The sequence below is a fragment of the Anthonomus grandis genome, chromosome 6 (assembly GCF_022605725.1).
Source record: "Anthonomus grandis grandis chromosome 6, icAntGran1.3, whole genome shotgun sequence".
NCBI lineage: Eukaryota > Metazoa > Arthropoda > Insecta > Coleoptera > Curculionidae > Anthonomus > Anthonomus grandis.
In genome coordinates this window covers 36036793-36059409 of record NC_065551.1, presented here as the reverse complement: position 1 = coordinate 36059409, position 22617 = coordinate 36036793, and the positions used below count along the sequence as shown (strand labels likewise).

At 27.8% G+C, this 22617-nt stretch overlaps 2 protein-coding genes across 3 annotated transcripts in view; both read left to right on the top strand.

The window, feature by feature from the left end:
• The window catches only part of LOC126737954 (globin-2B), a 278580-nt gene that overhangs the window by 152388 nt on the left and 103575 nt on the right, over window positions 1-22617 (top strand). The gene's annotated exons all lie outside the window — the stretch shown is intronic.
• LOC126737950 (neuropeptide CCHamide-1 receptor) overlaps window positions 1-22617 on the top strand; it is a 68619-nt gene that overhangs the window by 45108 nt on the left and 894 nt on the right. For both annotated transcript variants that reach the window (XM_050443072.1, XM_050443071.1), the window contains exons 4-5: window positions 504-829; window positions 14726-14967. In XM_050443072.1, coding sequence (XP_050299029.1) covers window positions 504-829; window positions 14726-14967 — 568 coding nt within the window. The remainder of the gene's footprint in view (window positions 1-503; window positions 830-14725; window positions 14968-22617) is intronic.

The window sequence follows — 22617 nt, the reverse complement described above, 5'->3', positions numbered from 1 at the left end:
GCAAAAACTCCATGCTTGATCCGGCAAGAGTCTGCTGGCGTGAAGCAAAATTTAAATGGTCGTATCTCATGATCTGTTAGTGCTATAAAAATAATTTAAATAGAAGCATGTAGATAAGCATGCAAACATTAACTTTGGTTAAGACATTTGTAATGGAAGATTAACTTCTTAAGTTATAAGCGATTTTTTAGCCATCACTTATAAAAGCTAAAATATATTTACTAGTATTTCTGCATAAGAATCTTTGTTATAGAATATTCTATTATAAATCAAATAAAATTTATTTCATCATTCTAGCTTAGTTAGGTCACGAGCTATTAAGCAAAAACTCCATGCTTGCTCCGGCAAGGGTCTGCTGACGTGAAGCAAAATTTAAATGGCCATATCTCATGAACTATTGGTACTATAAAGATAATTTTAATAGAATCTTATAGATAATCACACACTAACATACATTTTTGTATTTAACACAATAAAAATAATCGATTTCCTCTAATTTCCAGGTGGTGGTAAGAAAGCAACCCGAATAACAGTGGGAATCGCCTTAAGCATCTGGATTTTGGCGATTTTATGTGCGATGCCTGCTCTAATTGGTTCCCACATAAAAGAGTTAAGAAATGAGGATGGCAGTATCTTCCTGGAGGTGTGCTATCCTTTTCCCACTCAATGGTTGAACGGTACCTATCCCCAAGTGATGGTGATGTCGAAGTTTTTGGTGTTGTATGTGGTGCCATTGATTATAATTTTCATTTTTTACGTCAGTATGGGCATTTCGTTGATATTGAGTACGAGGAATGCCCCGGGGGAGTTGCAGGGGATGCAAAGACAGGTAAGAATTGTGAAGAAAAAGAACAGAATTATGGTTATGATGATTAATAAACCCTTAGTTTTTTTAAGAGATAAGTTTGAGTAAAAAATGCACCAATACTGGCGAAAGATTGTTTACCTTAAAATTAGGCTATAGGTCTTAAGAACTAGAAGAGATTTGAAGTTCTAGATGGTCCCATTGAAATTAGACAGACAAAAATATGTCACGACTTAAAAATTATAAATACAGTGTTTATTATTTTTTTGGTGTAATGACTTATTCGTAAAATTAATTATACAATCGAGGCAAAATAGAATTAATCTAATTCTAGGCTACGAACCGTAAACCCAGTTGCATCTATTTAGGTTTCGTTGAACAAGTCCGATGTACATTCGCAAAAGTCTTTATGGGGATTTACGTTGTCGCCTCTACCAATAATGTAGATTAACCATTATTCTGCACTAATTTTTGTGTGTAAAAAATAATGAAATCACTGAATAATGAGATCTGTTATGTGTTCCAGTACTGGATTAATGATTATTTTAATTGCATAAAAACGTTAAACTAAAAAGCAAAAGAATTTAGGTAACTAGGGGATCGAAGGTCCGAATTTACAAATTGTTCCTTTTTATAAAAATACACACCCTACAAAAATTATCGCATCACTCATTATTTTTAATATTTTAAATTTTTTAAATTATTGATATTGACAATTAAATCACCAAATAACACGACTTTTGCAACATTTATTTTAAATCAGTTCAATCATTAAAGGACAAACATTTTGATTTACCAAAACATACAAAAATCAAAAAAATTGTACAAAACATGTATACAAAAAAAATGAACTTTATTTAAGCCAATAAATTTCTAATAGCGTGTGTTACCGCCCCTGGCTCTAATTACTTTCGTCTTCGAAGGCTTCTAGACAGGTTCTGGAGGTATTCTTGCGGCACGTTTGCCCTTTTTACATTTTGAAGATCATCTAGTGTTCTTGGTGCTGGATGTTGCTGAATTTACCATCCTAGATGGTCCCAGACATGTTCTATCGGATCAAGGTCCGGGCTACGTGCAGGCCAATTTAGGGTGGGTATCTCGACCTCTTTTAAGTATTGCCGAATATCTCTAGCAGCGTGTGGACGAGCATTAGCACAGAATTATCACCAATATATGGCATATAGGGCACTACATAGGGTTCTAGGATATCGGTTATGTATCTGTCAGCATTTAGTCTTCCATCATTTACTGCTACTAGCTCCGTGTGACCCTCCAAAGGAATTCCTCCACAAACCATTATAGAGCCACCACCAAAGCTTTCAGTTTGACAAAAATTAACCTGATCGTGCCGTTCACCACGTCGCCTTTATTATCTCATGAATATAGACAAAATCTTAATTTATCGGTGAATAAAATATTGGTCCAATTTGCGTGTTCTCTAGCAAATTGCAACCTTGCTACTCGACGTTCACTGGTAAGACGTGGACCTCTAGCTGGCTCGTAAACCTGCTTCTTTCAGCCTATTTCGAACTGTCTGTAGGCTTATTTGGACATTACGAGCAGCCAACAGATCTGTTTGCAGTCTTCTAGAGGTGGTATGCCTAATTCTTAAAGCCGTTAACTTTAAGTAACGATCATCTACTGCCGAAGTTACACTTCTGCGGCCTTGTCCGGGTCGTCTGGATAGTTGGTGGTTTATTGAACTTTCATTATACTATACCCGAACTACGTATCTTTGACTGCGGCCATCTTCTATGAGCGCAATGGTTCTAGCGGCTTCTTCATTAGTCACATATCTTGATAAACGTTCAGGCAGGATGCGATAATTTTTGTGGGTTGTTTATTTTTTAAATTACTAGAAGTTTTTATTCAAGCTGATGAGGGCTGCGAATTTTTTCAAGTAAAAATTAGTTTGATTTCACTGGAATTTTCATTATTAGCTAGAGAACACCGTAAAGTGTAATTAAATGAGTACCTTAGTAGGATACTAACTGTAGTAGAAGTATTCTTAAAAAATTGTAACTAGGAGATCGATGGTCAGAATTTGAAATCGTTAAGTTTTCTACTTTCTCTCCATTTGTGCATTCTTATAGAACTTTTTTTTATATTTGCAAAAATTGCTTTGGAAAGTACATTTTTGTCGGATTTCTTAATCTGTTCCGGGATATTCTTCTTAATTTCGAATTTATCAATATTTTTCATCCTGGAAAAACTAAATATTTTTCAAAAAATAGATTTTTTAAATATTTATTTTAGGTTTTGCGCACTTTGAAGAGAAAAACATAAATGGAAAAATGCCCTATTTTACCAATCTCATTATTAAAAGTGAAAAGTTTCCTATTTTTTTCCTTTAATTTTTTATGGATAAATTGAAATATTTTAACAAAATATTGAAAAAAAATTATGTTCTTCGAGTATTTTGAATTAAAATTGATTTTTTTTCAAAAATTTGAGAAAACGTGCTTTTTACAAGTAATCTGAGAGCCTATTCAAGGAATTTGAATCAATTTTACTACCTATAATTGTCTTTTAGGTTCCCCTAAGCATTTCCCAGGTACTTGATGGTTATTGGAGAGTGTATTTCCGGAATTTAAGTGCCTGGAATTTTCTAAGTATTCTTGATACTCTTCTAGGGACTAAAAGATTATTGAAGAGTCTATTCCAGGCATTTGAGTGCCTGGAAGCATCTTGGTAGTATTAAAGTTAACCCAAGTAGTATGAATCACTTTGACTGCCTGTAATAACCTTCTCAGTATTCTTAAGTTTCTTCCAGTTACTTTGAAGTTACTGGATAGTAAATTTTATGTTGTTATGTATGCAAAATTTAGTAGATTTAAAACACAAACTTCAGAAAAACCGAAAACTTCCTTTTAAAATAATAAAATATTTTAGCAGTTAAAATGCGTTTAATAAATAATTGGTTCTTTAACAATTTTATCTCATTGGGCAATTTTGAGGTGATTTTAGATCTAGGACATATTTTCATATTTATTTCTGAGACACAAAACCAGTCTAATAGAATTGCAGAATTTTAATAAGACTTAGATTTTCTACCCCCTTGCCGATATAGTAACGAATTTGTTAAATCATTATTAACCAGAACCCTCTGTTATCTTTTAAAGACATAAAAAGCTAAAACATTTAAAGAAAAGCCAATGCACCCAATTTTTGTATGAGTAATGCAGTCAAATGCATTTGAAATATCGTACAATGATAAAGATCTAAGATTCCTCTCTTCCAAGCCATTAATGATGTCAGATACAATCACGCTTAAAGCTTGTGCAGTAGATCTATCTGGCAAAAACCCATACTGTCTTTCATTAAAAAGTCATTTTAAAGCAAAAAAAGAAGGACCCTGTTGTTGTCTCTATTAAATTCATGATTGATCAGACGCTACAAATCTTTACTTATGCCACTAATAAATTATAAATAAATTTATAAAATGCTTGCTTATTGGTAAACTGAATTTATTGATAAAGATAACTTGGGACACCTACATCGATCACATAGCGAAAAGCTTGGCAACATCGTGCTTTGTTATAAGTAACCTAACACGAATAGCAAGCACGGATGTTGTTCGACTTATTCATGCTCACGTTCAAAGTCGACTTTCTTATGGTATCATCAACTGGGGTGCTTCTTCTGAGCTGGAGCGTTTACTTGTCCTACAAAAACGCATGATCAGAACGCTAGATGGAGCTGGATTTTAAGACCATGCTACACCTTTGTTTAAAAAATACCGTATAATGACAGTATATTCGTTATACTTCTATAAACTTTTGTTTTTTGCAAAAATATACAGTCATTACTTTACAAGGAACGCAGACTATAATATGAGTATGGTGGTATTGTTAGTATATTTATGTCTCTATTTAACTTTTAATTATTAATGACTTTAGTGTATACATTAAGGTAAGGCTTGAAATTGACGCATGCTATGTTCATTGTTGAATCTTTGTAATGAAGAATTTAAAATAAAAAAGAAATCTCTAAATATTTGACAATTAACAATTAGAGCAAAATTTCACAAGTTAAAAAGAAAACCATCATTTTTATCAATTAATTAATTTTCACAACTTAAACAAATACATTGAGTCTCGATCCTAGATGTTATAAACTTACACTAATTAATTACTATTACTATACATGTTTCCAAATGAATTAACATAAAATCCTATTAAAGTTAAAAAAAGAGCCCTTAAAATATCGTAACTCCATATAATAATAATTATTATTATTTATGTAGCATTGGTGCTACATGGACATATATAATAGGTATAAAATTCATTTAACTATAAGAACAATCGAGTTTAAAATTATGAAACTTTTGTTGAAAGGAAACTATAATATAAAACTACAACTACATAAATAAAATATAGGATATTAAATAAAATTAAAACAAATCAATTAAAATAGAGATAAAATCAGATATTCACACACACATTAAAATAATATTAAATTAAATACAAAGATAAAATGTAACATCCTATCTAGAATAATGTTTTTCAAAAGTCTCTTGAAATTTTCAATTTGTTACAATGAATTTATCCCTTGTATAGCATAGAGTTAAGTAACTGTACAAAATTTGTACGGTAATTGTGTACATCTTCAAAAACTCACTAAATTTTATCACAGATATATTGAGGAAAAATTGTTTATTTTACAGATATATATCAAACATAATTCTTTGATTAGCAGACAGTATTCGCAGGACACTTAACAGAGTATATCTATTATATTATAAAATCAGTATTATATATAGCCCTATTTTTTATTTCTAATTGACTTATTTTTGATGGGATAATGTTGAACAAGATTGTGAATGTGAAAATGCAATGCCATTATACAAAACTAATTTTTGTATATGCATGGAAATTAAAGTAAGCATCTAATATTACACATAGTTTCTGAAGATCTTTTTTATCAACAATATTTTTTGCGCTTACAGCATTACGTATTTATATTATTCGTGTGTGCTTAATTTACTTTTGAGTTCTTACACAAAAAATTTAAACTTATGTTTTGTATTTAAATATTGAAAAATTAAAAAGAGGCTCTTAAAGGATTGCACAAATGTTTTTACTAATTTTTTTTTTAAATTCAAGAAAGCCTCAATTTTTTGCGAAAAAAATTTAAAATTATTATTTGACATTAGAAATCGAAAACTTTCATTTTTTTTAGTAACGATATTCATAAAAAACGAAATTTTTTTACAATTTACAATTTTTTCCATGGAAAATTGAAAAAAAAAATTATGTGAAAATTTCATTAAGTTGGAAATTTTTAGAGATCATTTTTTAATTTCTTCATTTTTTGACAAAAAAAAATTAAAAAATAAATTAAAAAAAATTTTTTTGTTCAATTTTTCGAGAAAAATTCAATTTTTTAAAGGTGTTTTTAAATTTGCCAGAAAAATTAAAGCAAAATTTAATTGTGATATTTATAAATAGGGGCATTTTTCTAGAATTTCTATTTTCTGGAACTGCCTGGAATAAACACGATTTTTTTATATTCCAGGAAGTTGAGGACCAACCAAGCTCAACTGCCTGAAATAAAACATTATTTCATGCATTCTAGGCAGTTGTTGCCTGAAATAAAATAAAAAATGTATTCCAAATGCCAGGAAAAAACTAAATCTTTGTTCACCAAACCATTTAAAAGAAAATTTATTATTTTTTAAATTCCTTTTTAAAAATTGTGTTTTGTAATAATTTTCTGTTGGGCATATTACAATTTTTATTTTTAAATAAAATCGAAGAGTGAAAAAAAAAATGGTGGATACACCAGGCCTCACAATTTAGATAATAATTGGAGAAATAATCCTTTGAACAATTCATGTTTGTCAACAAGGTTTCATTTGTTTTTTTTTATCAATATCATGTTTTTTTTTGTATTGAGTCCTTGAGATTTTAAAAAGAGTGTCAGGTTAGGACAAAAAAATTTCAAAAATATTATTGTAAAAAATTAATTGATGGAGTCGTCGACCTATTTCCATAGAAAATTCCAGGTTTATTTTTCTTGAAAAAAACATGATTTTTCTATTCCAGGCAGTTGATTAAAAAAATATTTGAAACTACCAAAAAACATTATTGTCTTGAAGTTTTTAGGTATTTAAAATAATTTTGTATTTTTTCCAGACATTAGAAGTCCCTTTACATTTTTCTGGATACTTAAGGCATTTTCCTTACAATTTCTTCTATAAAAATGAATGAATTTGCCTATGGAATAAGTGTAATTTCTTGTTCCTTCCTTGCAGTATTATAAAGAATTTTATTAATACTATATTTAATTTTATTTAGGCAATTAGATGACGCAGTAAAGTTTATTTTTGTTTATTTCAAGCAGTTGCCCTTTCTTTTTAATTTTTTTTTAACATAAACAACTTTCGATTTTTAGACAATAAAACATTTTTTTTTGATGACTTTAATGTTTTAATGTTTTTACTAAAGACTTTTTTTTTTAATTCAAGAAAGCCTAAATGTCTTGCGAAAAAAATTAGAATTATTATTTGACATAAGAAATCGAAAACTTTCCATTCTAATATAATTTCCCCACATGCAAACTCCCCCATCTTCTTATGTAAACGAGACGAGCACATAGAAAGCAACGCCCCCAAACGGACACTTGAACGTAACTAGACCGCTTAACTGGGGCGCAATTGCATAAAGATGAGATGTATGTATATCGAGACACTCGTGGCCCTAATGCATGAAAAGGGCGCAAATGAGGTGGATAACACAGTTAAAATTTTAATGGTAGATGGTTAGAACTTAAGGCCCTTCATTTAATCAGTTGAAGGTAATTCTATTATCGAGTATAGGTATATAAAAAAAATAATAAAAAATGATTATTGTTGTTTTGGATATATAAAATTAGTCGGAGGCAGGCTGCTTTACCATTAATAGTTTTATCAACAACAAAAGATAAAAATTACTTAATATAGTTTAAAGAGATCAAAAAAAATGTTTTACTGTCTAAAAATCGAAAGTTGTTTATGTTAAAAAAAATTGAAAAACAAACGTAACTGCTTGAAATAAACAAAAAAAAAATTACTGCGTCATCTAATTGTCTAAATAAAATTAAATATAGCATTGAAAAAATTCTTTATAATACTGCAAAGAAGAAACAAACAATTACACTTATTCCGTAAGCAAATTCATTCATTTTTATAGAAGAAATTGTAAGGAAAATGCCTTAAGTATCCAGAAAAATGTAAAGGGACTTCTAATGTCTGGAAAAAATACAAAATTATTTTAAATACCTAAAAACTTCAAGACAATAATGTTTTTTGGTGGTTTCAAATATTTTTTTAATCAACTGCCTGGAATAGAAAAATCATGTTTTTTTCAAGAAAAATAAACCTGGAATTTTCTATGGAAATAGGTCGACGACTCCATCAATTAAGTTTTTACAATAATATTTTTGAAATTTTTTTGTCCTAACCTGACACTCATTTTAAAATCCCAAGGACTCAATACAAAAAAAACATGATAATGATTAAAAAAACTAATGAAACGTTGCTGACAAACATCAATTGTTCAAAAGAGGTTTTTTATTCTGAGTATTTTATTTAAAAATAAAAATTGTACTATAGCCCAACAGAGAATTATTACAAAACACAATTTTTAATAAAGAATTTAAAAAAATAATAAATTCTCTTTTAAATGGTTTGATAAACAAAGACTCAGTTTTTCTGTTCATGTTTTTCCTGGCATTTGGAATACATTTTTTATTTTATTTCAGGCAACAATTGCCTAAAATGCATGAAATAATGTTTTCTTCCAGGCAGTTGAGGATCAAGCAAGCTTCCAGACAATTGAGCTTGCTTGGTCCTCAACTTCCTTGAGTATAAAAAAATCATGTTTATTCCAGGCAGTTCCAGAAAAACCTATAGAAATTCTAGAAAAATGTCCCTATTTATAAATATCATAGGTAAATTTTGCTTTAATTTTTCTGGCAAATTTAAAAACACCTTTGAAAAATTAATTTTTTCTTGAAAAATTGAAAAATATCTGGGAAGAAAAATATTTTTTTTCTATTCTTTTTAAATTTTTTTCTTTGTCAAAAAATTAAAAAATTAAAAAAAAGCTCTTCAAAAATTTCCAATTTTATGAAACTTTCACATAATTTTTTTTTTCAATTTTTCATGGAAAAATTTGTAAATTCTAAAAAAAATTCGTTTTTTACGAATATCGTTACTAAAAAAAATTTTGCTTTTTGTAAATAAAAAAGTTGATAAAATTAAAAAAAAAACCCTTGAAAATATTGATATGGTTTATAAATATAAAAACTAAAAAATCGGCGTATTGGTGAAAATTAAAAAAAAAGACCTGGAATAAAAAATCCTAATTCATAAATTTTTTCTTAATTTTATATTATCGGCAAAATTGAGAGAATAATTAAAAAACTGAAAAAATAATTAAATTTTATAAGAAAAATTGATCTTTTCATGAACATAAAGTTCATACTATTACTGTGAAAAAAAGCCTTGGGAAAAACTTCCTGTTGCTTCAAAAAATCAAAAAGTTCGCATCTAGTGAAATTTACCACATATAAAGTCGACTGCAAATGCCTGGAAAAAATACAAATTTACTTAAAAACTGATAAAAAAATCAAAGACTATAATATTTTCTTCTTATAACTGCCTGGAATAGATCAATTAATTTTGTCTTGTAGGCAGTTAAAGGTAAATCCAAAAAAATTATGTTTTCTTCCAGGCAGTTGAGTTTGTTTGGTCCTCAAGTACCTGTATTCCTACAGTATACCTGTACCTATACCCTCTATTCCAGAATAGAAAAAAAAAATGATTTTTTTTCTAGACACTTTCAGAAAAATCCAAAAAAACTTTATTATTTCTCCTCAACTGACTGGAAAAATTATTTAATTAATGTCAGTTATTTAATTAATTAAATTATTCTTCCAGGCAGTCAAGTGAATTCAATCATCTTACATTAATCATGCATTCATTTTATAATGAGTAAAGAGAGAAAAAGACTCAATTGCCTGGAAGAGTAATTTAATTAATTCCAGGCATGCAAGTGAATTCAATCATTTAATATTAATCATTCATTCATTTTATAATGAATTAATTAAGAAATATACTCAATTGCCTGAAGGAATAATTTAATTAATTCCAGGCAGTCAAGTGAATTCAATCATCTCACATTAATCATTCATTCATTTTATAATAAGTAAAGACAAAAATGGACTCAATTGCCAGGAAGAATAATTTAATTAATTCCAGGCAGTCAAGTGAATTTAATCATCTCATATTAATCATTCATTCATTTTACAATGAGTAAAGAGAGAAATTGACTCAATTGCCTGGAAGAATTGTTTAATTAATTCCAGGCAGTCAAGTGAATTTAATCATCTCATATTAATTATTCACTCATTTTATAATGAGTAAAGAGAGAAATGGCCTCAATTGCCAGGAAGAATAATTTAATTAATTCCAGGCAGTCAAGTGAATTTAATCATCTCATATTAATCATTCATTCATTTTACAATGAGTAAAGAGAGAAATTGACTCAATTGCCTGGAAGAATTGTTTAATTAATTCCAGGCAGTCAAGTGAATTTAATCATCTCATATTAATTATTCACTCATTTTATAATGAGTAAAGAGAGAAATGGCCTCAATTGCCTGGAAGAATAATTTAGTTAATTCCAGGCATTCAAATGAATTCAATCATCTCACATTAATCATTCATTCATTTTTTAAGGGGTAAAGAGAGAAATGGCCTCAATTGCCTGAAAGAATAATTTAATTAATTCCAGGCATTCAAGTGAATTCAATCATCTCACATTAATCATTCATTCATTTTATAATAAGTAAAGAGAGAAATGGACTCAATTGCCTGAAGGAATAATTTAATTAATTCCAGGCAGTCAAGTGAATTCAATCATCTTACGTTGATCATTCAATCATTTTATAATGAGTAAAGAGAGAAATTGACTCAATTGCCTGGAAGAATAATTTAATTAATTCCAGGCAGTCAAGTGAATTCAATCGTCTTACATTGATCATTCATTCATTTTATAATGAAAAAATTTGAAAAGCTTGGATTTTTTTAAATTTTACCCATTTATCCAACTCTTAAATATTAAAAAAAATTGAAATAATTTTTTGTTTTATTCCAGGCAACAACTGCCTGGAATACATGAAATAATGTTTTCTTCCAGACAATTGAGCTTGCTCGGTCCTCAACTTCCTGGAATAAAAATTAATTATGTTTTTCCTAGGCAGTTGCAGAAAAACCTAAAGAAACTTCAGGAAAATGTCCTTATTTTTTTAATTTTGCTTCAATTTTCCCGGCAAATTTGAAAAAACCCTTGAAAAATTGATTTTTCATTAAAGAATTGAAAAAAATCTGTGACAAAAAGAAATTAAAAAAAAAGCTCTTCAAAAATTTCCAATTTTATGAAGGTTCACTTAAAATTTCATTTTTTTTCATGGAAAATTGAAATTTTGGAATTTCATGAAAAATCGATTTTTCATGGAAAAAAATTGTAAATTTGAAGAAAAAATTGTAAAAAAATATCGTTTTTTATGAATATCGTTCCCAAAAAAAACTGAAAATTTCCAACCTTGCTTTTTGCAAAAAAATTGATAATATCTTAAAAAAACCTTTGGAAAAATTGATATTGTTTATGAATATAAAAACTAAAGATTTAACGTATTGGTGAGAATTAAAAAAAATCCTATTTCATCAATATTTTTCCTAATTTTATATTATCGGAAAATTGAACAACTGAAAAAAAAATATTCAATTTTCCTTCAATTTTATATGAAAAATTAATCTTTTAATGAATATAGAGATCGAAATTACTGCAAAAAAAAGCCTTTGGAAAAACCACCTTTTGCTTCAAAAAATCAAAAAGTTAATTTTTGTTTGGTCCTCAAGTGCCTGGAATAGACAAAAATATGTTTTTTTCCAGGCACTTTCAGAAAAATCCAAAAAAACTGTATTATTTCCCATCAACTGCTTGGGAGAATTATTTAATTAAGTCCAGTTATTTAATTAACTAAATTATTCTTCCAGGCAGTCAAGGAAATTCAATTATCTCACATTGATCATTCAATCATTTTACAATAAGTAAAGAGAGAAATGGACTCAATTGCCTGGAAGAATAATTTTATTAATTCCAGGCATTCAAGTGAATTCAATCATCTCACATTAATCATTCATTCATTTTATAATGAAAAAATTTGAAAAGCTTGGATTTTTTAAATTTTTTTCCATTTATCCAACTCCTAAATATTAAAAAAAATTGGAATAATTTTTTGTTTTATTCCAGGCAGTTGAGCTTGCTTGGTCTTCAACTTCCTGGAATATAAATAAATCATGTTTTTTCCAGGCAGTTGCAGAAAAATCTAAAGAAACTTTAGGAAAATGTTTTAACCTATTTATAAAAATCATAATGAAGTAATTTCAAATTTTTGCTCTAATTTTTTTGGTAAATTTGAAAAAACCTTTGAAAAATTGATTTTTTTTCAAGTAATTGAAAAAAATCTGAGACAAAAAAAATATAAAAAAAAAATTTTGTTTGTCAAAAAAAGAAGAAATTAAAAAAAAGCAATTGAAACAATTGAAATTTTTACATATTTTTTTTTCAATTTTCCATGGAAAAATTTGTAAATTGCAAGAAAATATCGTTTTTTACGATAATCGTTCCTAAAAAAAATAAAAATTTTTAACTTTGCTTTTTGCAAAAAAAATTGATAAAATTTTAAAAAACTTTTGGAAAAATTGATATTGTTTATGAATATGAAAAGTAAAAATTTACAGTATTGGTGAAATTAAAAAAAAAAACTGCAAAAAATCTTATTTCATATTCAATATTTTTCCTAATTTTATATTATCGTAAAATTAAGAAACTGAAAAAAATAAATCAATTTTACTTCAATTTTATATAGAAAATTCATCTTTGCATAAACATAGACGTCGAAATTACTGCGAAAAAAGAGCCTATGGAAAAACCACCTGTTGCTTCAAAAAATCGAAAAGTTCGCATTTTATAGTTAATTTAATTCTTATTTAAATCTTAATTTCCCACACACTTTTTAATTAAAACAAAACACTAAAATAATAAAACTTCTTTTTTTTCCCTTTTTTTAAATATGGTATTGTACGCCTTTGTGTTGCTATTTACACTTGTGTTGTTTACCTTTTGACTTGGTATACAATTTAGTGTATATTGATTTTTATTTTTTCATTTATTCACTAATTTATTTATATATTTTATGTGTGTATTTTTTATTGTATTTTTGTATGTTCCGTATTTTCTTATTTTTACTTAGGCTTTGTCTATAAATTGTAAAATTTTTTGACAATAAAGCATTATTTATAAAATTCTTCTAACAACTACCTGAAATAGATCAATCAATTTATCAATCAATCAATCCAAAAAAATTATGTTTTCTTCCAGGCAGTTGAGTTTGATTGGTCCTCAAGTACCTGGAATAAAAAAAAACATGTTTTTTTCTAGGCACTTTCAGAAAAATCCAAAAAAACTTTATTATTTCTCCTCAACTGTCTGGAAAAATCATTTAATTAATTTCAGTTATTTAATTAATTAAATTATTCTTCCAGGCAGTCAAGTGACATCATGCAATCATTTTACATTGACTCAAGGGAGAAATCGACTGAATTGCCTGTAAAAATAATTTAATTAATTCCAGGCATTCAAGTGAATTCAATCATATCACATTGATCATTCATTCATTTTATAATGAGTAAAGAGAGAAATGAACTCAATTGCCTGGAAGAATAATTTAATTAATTCCAGGCATTCAAATGAACTCAATTATCTTACATTGATCATTCAATCATTTTATATTGTGTAAAGAGAGAAATGGACTCAATTGCCTGGAAGAATAATTTAATTAATTCCAGGCATTCAAATGAACTCAATTATCTTACATTGATCATTCAATCATTTTATATTGTGTAAAGAGAGAAATGGACTCAATTGCCTGGAAGAATAATTTAATTAATTCCAGGCAGTCAAGTGAATTCAATCATCTTACATTGATCATTCATTCATTTTATAATGTGTAAAGAGAGAAACAGACTCAATTGCCTGAAAGAATAATTTAATTAATTCCAGGCATTCAAATAAATTCAATCATCTTACATTGATCATTCAATCATTTTATAATGAGTAAATGGAGAAATGGACTCAATTGCCTGGAAGAGTAATTTAATTAATTCCAGGCAGTCAAGTGAATTCAATCATCTCACATTGATCATTCATTCATTTTATAATATGTAAAGAGAGAAATGGCCTCAATTGCCTGTAAACATAATTTAATTTCTTCCAGGCAGTTGTTCCAGCGCCTTTCTCAATTAATGATATATCCATCTGCGAAAACCTTATTAAAGTTATTATGAAATTGTTAGAAAACAGGATGGATCTCTACGAAATTGCCTAGTTTTTAGTAAAAACCCTAAATAAAACGATTAAAAGAGAATATTTTCACCTATAAATCATTAAAGAAACTCGAACCTTTCTGGGCACCTTTCTGGTAAAATGAGATAAAGAATCATTAAAATTGTTTGTTTTCAACACCCCTTTTAGAAAAATTAAAAAAACCCTTAATTTAGAAGGAGTCGATATTTTCATTGACGATATGAGGATTCTATGAAGAAATTTAAAAAACGGTTGTCAACATGTCGCTCGTGAAAATATCGCTAAATTTACTAAAAGTGAATGCCAATTACATAATACCGGTTTTTACTACATCAAGCGGTAATTAATTCAGGCCCTAAATATCAATGGGTCTAAAATATACACCAACAAATACACCAAAAAACCCACCCAACGCATGTGTATTAGCGCGAAATAGAACTGTATATATTAAAATAGCATTATGAAACTGTTTTATTTACACACCAAGGTTTCTAATTCTTTTCAGATAAAAGCACGCAAAAAAGTGGCGGTGACGGTGTTCGTCTTCGTATTCGTGTTCGCCACCTGTTTCGCCCCCTTGCACATCTTCATGTTATTCTTCTATTTCAAAGAGAACTTCCAGGATCTATACAACCCCTTTTGGCACTATTTCCGCATAATGGGGTTTTGTTTGTGCTACATGAACTCCTGTGCCAACCCGGTCGCTTTGTATTTCGTCAGTGGAGCGTTTAGGAAGCATTTTAATAGGTGAGTTTTTAATAAAATCTATATCTAGCATTTATTCCATACTTACGTCCGAATAAATCCGAGATTCAATAGTTTTCCCCTTTTTTTAAATATTTCTCGTATTCTTTCTGGAAATGTCAGCGGAAGGCGTTTCCAATATCCCCAACTGTCCGAGGGAATAAATGTTGGAAGTTGGTATTAAACGGCCGATTCCGTATGTCAAGCTGAGTAAGAAAAAAATAAATTTTGTCAATTTTAACTTGAAATAGATGTGGGTTAAATACGCGATTTATGTGCTTTATCGGCATTTTTGCAGTTTATAGTCGTAAAGGTCTGATGTGGTCGTAACATCTGGATCTGAAAGTTAACGTTTACAACGTAGTTAAAATTTAATGGTAATAATAAGGATTTATATATTTGAATGAGTCATGGATATAGGTGATAGTTTCAATTCAAAAATTTCATTAATTTATTGAAATGCTCTTATAAAAGAATGCACGATATGCAGAGGAATATTCTCTATAAATGCTGCTTTGGGTCCAAGGCAATAAGAATTAACATTGCTGATGTACTTAGATTTTTTTACAAAGATTGATAGTGGTTTTTAATACTGTTTTAAGTGTCTTGCATGCAAAAGTCTGGAGGTTCCCTGGCTTTTGAATTATGGGGATTTTCTAATTTTTTTTTTTTTTAATTAATAAATTTTTCAAAAAATATTTTTTTCTCTCCACCCGGTATATTTTTCAAAAAACGCTGAAATAGGTATCTAATGAATTTAATTGAAGAACCTGCATACAAATTTTCAAATCTGTAGGTTCCCTGGTTTTTGAATTATGGTGATTTTCTCAATTTTTTTTGAAAAAAATTAATAAATTTTTCAAAAAATATTTTTTTCTCTCCACCCGGAATATTTTTCAAAAAACGCTGAAATAGGTGTCTAATGAATTTAATTGAAGAACCTGCATACAAATTTTCAAATCTGTAGGTTCCCTGGTTTTTGAATTATGGTGATTTTCTCAATTTTTTTTGAAAAAAATTAATAAATTTTTCAAAAAATATTTTTTTCTCTACACCCGGTATATTTTTCAAAAAACGCTGAAATAGGTGTCTAATGAATTTAATTGAAGAACCCGCATACAAATTTTCAAGTCTGTAGGTGCCCTAGTTTTTGAATTATGGTGATTTTCTCAATTTAAAAAAAAAAAAATGAATAAATTTTTCGAAAAATATTTTTTTCTCTTCACCCGGTATATTTTTCAAAAAACGCTGAAATAGGTGTCTAATGAATTTAATTGGAGAACCCGCATACAAATTTTTAAGTCTGTAGGTTCCCTGGTTTTTGAATTATGGTGATTTTCTCAATTTTATTTTGATAAAAATTAATAAATTTTTCAAAAAATATTTTTTTCTCTTCACCCGGTATATTTTTCAAAAAACGCTAAAATAGGTGTCTAATAAATTTAATTGAAGAACCTGCATACAAATTTTCAAGTCTGTAGGTGCCCTGGTTTTTGAATTATGGTGATTTTCTCAATTTTATTTTGATAAAAATTAATAAATTTTTCAAAAAATATTTTTTTCTCTTCACCCGGTATATTTTTCAAAAAACGCTGAAATAGGTATCTAATGAATTTAATTGAAGAACTCGCATACAAATTTTCAAGTCTGTAGGTTCCCTAGTTTTTGAGTTATGGTGATTTTCTCATTTTTTTTTTTTTTTTAAATTAATAAATTTTTCAAAAAATATTTTTTTTTTTCCACCCGGTATATTTTTCAAAAAACGCTTAAATAGGTGTCTAATGAATTTAATTGGAGAACCTGCATACAAATTTTCAAGTCTGTAGGTGCCCTGGTTTTTGAATTATGGTGATTTTCTCAATTTTTTTTTGATAAAAATTAATAAATTTTTCGAAAAAAATTTTTTTCTCTCCACCCGGTACATTTTTCAAAAAACGCTAAAATAGTTGTTCAACGAATTTAATTAAAGAACCTGCATACAAATTTTCAAGTCTGTAGGTGCCCTGGTTTTTGAATTATGGTGATTTTCTCAATTTTTTTTGATAAAAATTAATAAATTTTTCAAAAAATATTTTTTTCTCTCTACCCTGTACATTTTTCAAAAAACGCTAAAATAGGTGTCTAATGAATTTAATTGAAGAACCTGCATACAAATTTTCAAGTCTGTAGGTGCCCTGGTTTTTGAATTATGGTGATTTTCTCAATTTTATTTTGATAAAAATTAATAAATTTTTCAAAAAATATTTTTTTCTCTTCACCCGGTATATTTTTTAAAAAACGCTAAAATAGGTGTCTAATGAATTTAATTGAAGAACCTGCATACAAATTTTCAAGTCTGTAGGTGCCCTGGTTTTTGAGTTATGGTGATTTTCTCAATTTTTATGAAAAAAAAATTAATACATTTTTCAAAAAATATGTTTTTCTCTCCACCCGGTAGATTTTTTAAAAAACGCTGAAATAGGTGTCTACTGAATTTAATTGAAGAGCCCGTATACAAATTTTCAAGTCTGTAGGTGCCCTGGTTTTTGAATTATGGTGATTTTCTCAATTTTATTTTGATAAAAATTAATAAATTTTTCAAAAAATATTTTTTTCTCTCTACCCTGTACATTTTTCAAAAAACGCTAAAATAGGTGTCAAATGAATTTAATTGAAGAACCTGCATACAAATTTTCAAGTCTGTAGGTGCCCTGGTTTTTGAATTATGGTGATTTTCTCAATTTTTTTTGATAAAAATTAATAAATTTTTCAAAAAATATTTTTTTCTCTCTACCCTGTACATTTTTCAAAAAACGCTAAAATAGGTGTCAAATGAATTTAATTGAAGAACCTGCATACAAATTTTCAAGTCTGTAGGTTCGCTGGTTTTTGAATTATGGTGATTTTCTCAATTTTTTTTGAAAAAAATTAATAAATTTTTCGAAAAATATTTTTTTCTCTCCACCCGGTATATTTTTCAAAAAACGCTAAAATAGGTGTCTAATGAATTTAATTGAAGAACCTGCATACAAATTTTCAAGTCTATAAGTGCCCTGGTTTTTGAATTATGGTGATTTTCTCAATTTTTTTTGATAAAAATTAATAATTTTTCAAAAAATATTTTTTTCTCTCTACCCTGTACATTTTTCAAAAAACGCTAAAATAGGTGTCTAATGAATTTAATTGAAGATCCTGCATACAAATTTTCAAGTCTGTAGGTGCCCTGGTTTTTGAATTATGGTGATTTTCTCAATTTTATTTTGATAAAAATTAATAAATTTTTCAAAAAATATTTTTTTCTCTTCACCCGGTATATTTTTCAAAAAACGCTAAAATAGGTGTCTAATGAATTTAATTGAAGATCCTGCATACAAATTTTCAAGTCTATAAGTGCCCTGGTTTTTGAATTATGGTGATTTTCTCAATTTTTTTTGATAAAAATTAATAATTTTTCAAAAAATATTTTTTTCTCTCTACCCTGTACATTTTTCAAAAAACGCTAAAATAGGTGTCTAATGAATTTAATTGAAGATCCTGCATACAAATTTTCAAGTCTGTAGGTTCGCTGGTTTTTGAATTATGGTGATTTTCTCAATTTTTTTTGAAAAAAATTAATAAATTTTTCGAAAAATATTTTTTTCTCTCCACCCGGTATATTTTTCAAAAAACGCTAAAATAGGTGTCTAATGAATTTAATTGAAGAACCTGCATACAAATTTTCAAGTCTATAAGTGCCCTGGTTTTTGAATTATGGTGATTTTCTCAATTTTTTTTGATAAAAATTAATAATTTTTCAAAAAATATTTTTTTCTCTCTACCCTGTACATTTTTCAAAAAACGCTAAAATAGGTGTCTAATAAATTTAATTGAAGAACCTGCATACAAATTTTCAAGTCTGTAGGTGCCCTGGTTTTTGAATTATGATGATTTTCTCAATTTTTTTTGATAAAAATTAATAAATTTTTCGAAAAATATTTTTTTCTCTTCACCCGGTATATTTTTCAAAAAACGCTGAAATAGATGTCTAATGAATTTAATTGAAGAACCCGCATACAAATTTTCAAGTCTGTAGGTGCCCTGGTTTTTGACTTATGGTGATTTTCTCAATTTTTTTTGAAAAATATTAATAAATTTTTCAAAAATAATTTTTTTCTCTTTACCCGGTATATTTTTCAAAAAACGCAGAAATAGGTGTCTAATGAATTTAATTGAAGAACCCGCATACAAATTTTCAAGTCTGTAGGTGCCCTGGTTTTTGAATTATGGTGATTTTCTCAATTTGTTTTGAAAAAAATTAATAAATTTTTCAAAAAATATTTTTTTCTCTCCACCCGGTATATTTTTCAAAAAACGCTGAAATAGGTGTCTAATGAATTTAATTGAAGAACCCGCATACAAATTTTTAGATCTGTATGTTTCCTGGTTTTTGAATTATGGTGATTTTCTCAATTTTTTTTGAAAAAAATTAATAAATTTTTCGAAAAATATTTTTTTCTCTTCACCCGATATATTTTTCAAAAAACGCTGAAATAGGTGTCTAATGAATTTAATTGGAGAACCCGCATACAAATTTTCAAGTCTGTAGGTTCTCCAGTTTTTGAGTTATGGTGATTTTCTCAATTTGTTTTGAAAAAAATTAATAAATTTTTCAAAAAATATATTTTTCTCTCCACCCGGTATATTTTTCAAAAAACGCTGAAATAGGTGTCTAATGAATTTAATTGAAGAACCCGCATACAAATTTTTAGATCTGTATGTTCCCTGGTTTTTGAATTATGGTGATTTTCTCAATTTTTTTTGATAAAAATTAATAAATTTTTCGAAAAATATTTTTTTCTCTTCACCCGGTATATTTTTCAAAAAACGCTGAAATAGGTGTCTAATGAATTTAATTGAAGAACCCGCATACAAATTTTTAGATCTGTATGTTTCCTGGTTTTTGAATTATGGTGATTTTCTCAATTTTTTTTGAAAAAAATTAATAAATTTTTCGAAAAATATTTTTTTCTCTTCACCCGATATATTTTTCAAAAAACGCTGAAATAGGTGTCTAATGAATTTAATTGAAGAACCCGCATACAAATTTTCAAGTCTGTAGGTGCCCTGGTTTTTGAATTATGGTGATTTTCTCAATTTTATTTTGATAAAAATTAATAAATTTTTCAAAAAATATTTTTTTCTCTCTACCCTGTACATTTTTCAAAAAACGCTAAAATAGGTGTCTAATGAATTTAATTGAAGAACCTGCATACAAATTTTCAAGTCTATAGGTGCCCTGGTTTTTGAATTATGGTGATTTTCTCAATTTTATTTTGATAAAAATTAATAAATTTTTCAAAAAATATTTTTTTCTCTTCACCCGGTATATTTTTCAAAAAACGCTAAAATAGGTGTCTAATAAATTTAATTGAAGAACCTGCATACAAATTTTCAAGTCTGTAGGTGCCCTGGTTTTTGAATTATGGTGATTTTCTCAATTTTTTTTGAAAAAAATTAATAAATTTTTCGAAAAATATTTTTTTCTCTTCACCCGATATATTTTTCAAAAAACGCTGAAATAGGTGTCTAATGAATTTAATTGGAGAACCCGCATACAAATTTTCAAGTCTGTAGGTTCTCCAGTTTTTGAGTTATGGTGATTTTCTCAATTTGTTTTGAAAAAAATTAATAAATTTTTCAAAAAATATATTTTTCTCTCCACCCGGTATATTTTTCAAAAAACGCTGAAATAGATGTCTAATGAATTTAATTGAAGAACCCGCATACAAATTTTCAAGTCTGTAGGTTCCCTGGTTTTTGAGTTATGGTGATTTTCTCAATTTTTTTTGAAAAATATTAATAAATTTTTTAAAAATAATTTTTTTCTCTTTACCCGGTATATTTTTCAAAAAACGCAGAAATAGGTGTCTAATGAATTTAATTGAAGAACCCGCATACAAATTTTCAAGTCTGTAGGTTCCCTGGTTTTTGAATTATGGTGATTTTCTCAATTTTTTTTGAAAAAAATTAATAAATTTTTCAAATAATATTTTTTTCTCTCCAGCCGGTATATTTTTCAAAAAACGCTGAAATAGGTGTCTAATGAATTTAATTGAAGAACCCGCATACAAATTTTCAAGTCTGTAGGTTCCCTGGTTTTTGAGTTATGGTGATTTTCTCAATTTTTTTCGAAAAAAATTAATAAGGTTTTCAAAAAATATTTTTTTCTCTCCACCCGGTATATTTTTCAAAAAACGCTGAAATATGTGTCTAATGAATTTAATTGAAGAACCCGCATACAAATTTTCTGATCTGTAGCTTCCCTGGTTTTTAAATTATGGTGATTTTCTCAATTTTTTTTGAAAAAAATTAATACATTTTTGGAAAAATATTTTTTTCTCTTCACCCGGTATATTTTTCAAAAAACGCTAAAATAGGTGTCTAATGAATTTAATTGAAGAACCCGCATACAAATTTTCAAGTCTGTAGGTTCTCTGGTCTTTGAATTATGGTGATTTTTTCAATTTTTTTTGAAAAAAATTAATACATTTTTGGAAAAATATTTTTTTTTCTCCACCCGGTATATTTTTCAAAAAACGCTGAAATAGGTGTCTAATGAATTTAATTGGAGAACCCGCATACAAATTTTCAAGTCTGTAGGTGCCCTGGTTTTTGAATTATGGTGATTTTCTCAATTTTTTTTGAAAAAAATTAATACATTTTTGGAAAAATATTTTTTTTTCTCCACCCGGTATATTTTTCAAAAAACGCTGAAATAGGTGTCTAATGAATTTAATTGGAGAACCCGCATACAAATATTCAAGTCTGTAGGTGCCCTGGTTTTTGAATTATGGTGATTTTCTCAATTTTTTTTGAAAAAAATTAACAAATTTTTCAAAAAATATTTTTTTCTCTCCACTCGGTATATTTTTCAAAAAACGCTGAAATAGGTGTCTAATGAATTTAATTGAAGAACCCGCACACAAATTTTCAAGTCTGTAGGTTCCCTGGTTTTTGAATTATGGTGATTTTCTCAAATTTTTTTGAAAAAAATTAATAAATGTCTTAAAAAATATTTTTTTCTCTCCACCCGGTATATTTATCAAAAAACGCTGAAATAGGTGTCCAATAAATTTAATTGAAGAACCCGCACACAAATTTTCAAATCTGTAGGTTCCCTGGTTTTTGATATTCTTACACACACATTCTTTCACTTTATTGGACTTCACTTTGAAGTCCCATATCTCAGAAACTAATAGCAATAATCCCATAAAACAAAAAGCATAATATTCAGAAAAACATTCCTTACAAACCAATTTGACCACCCAAAGTTTGTTTTGAAATAAACGACCCAATTCCTCCTTTATATTCAAAGAAATAACAAACCTCCTCATTTATCAATATTATTACGATCCGTTTCACCAAAAAATAATTTTAAGGACTTTCGTTCGTAAAAAGCAAACCGAACTCGAAATACCAGGAGGGAAAACTACGCTTTTAAAACGGCGCATTTATTTTGTAATAAACCTCAGAAACGTTTTTAACGTTATCGTTTTCATGCTTAAATTAACGCGGGATGGCGAATTAAAAACGTTAATTTCTGAACGAGTTCTATCATCACTTTCTAGGTTCATCTCTGATACTTCTGTAGTAATTAAAGAGTTTTTAATGGGAAAAATTAACAACTCTCGAATA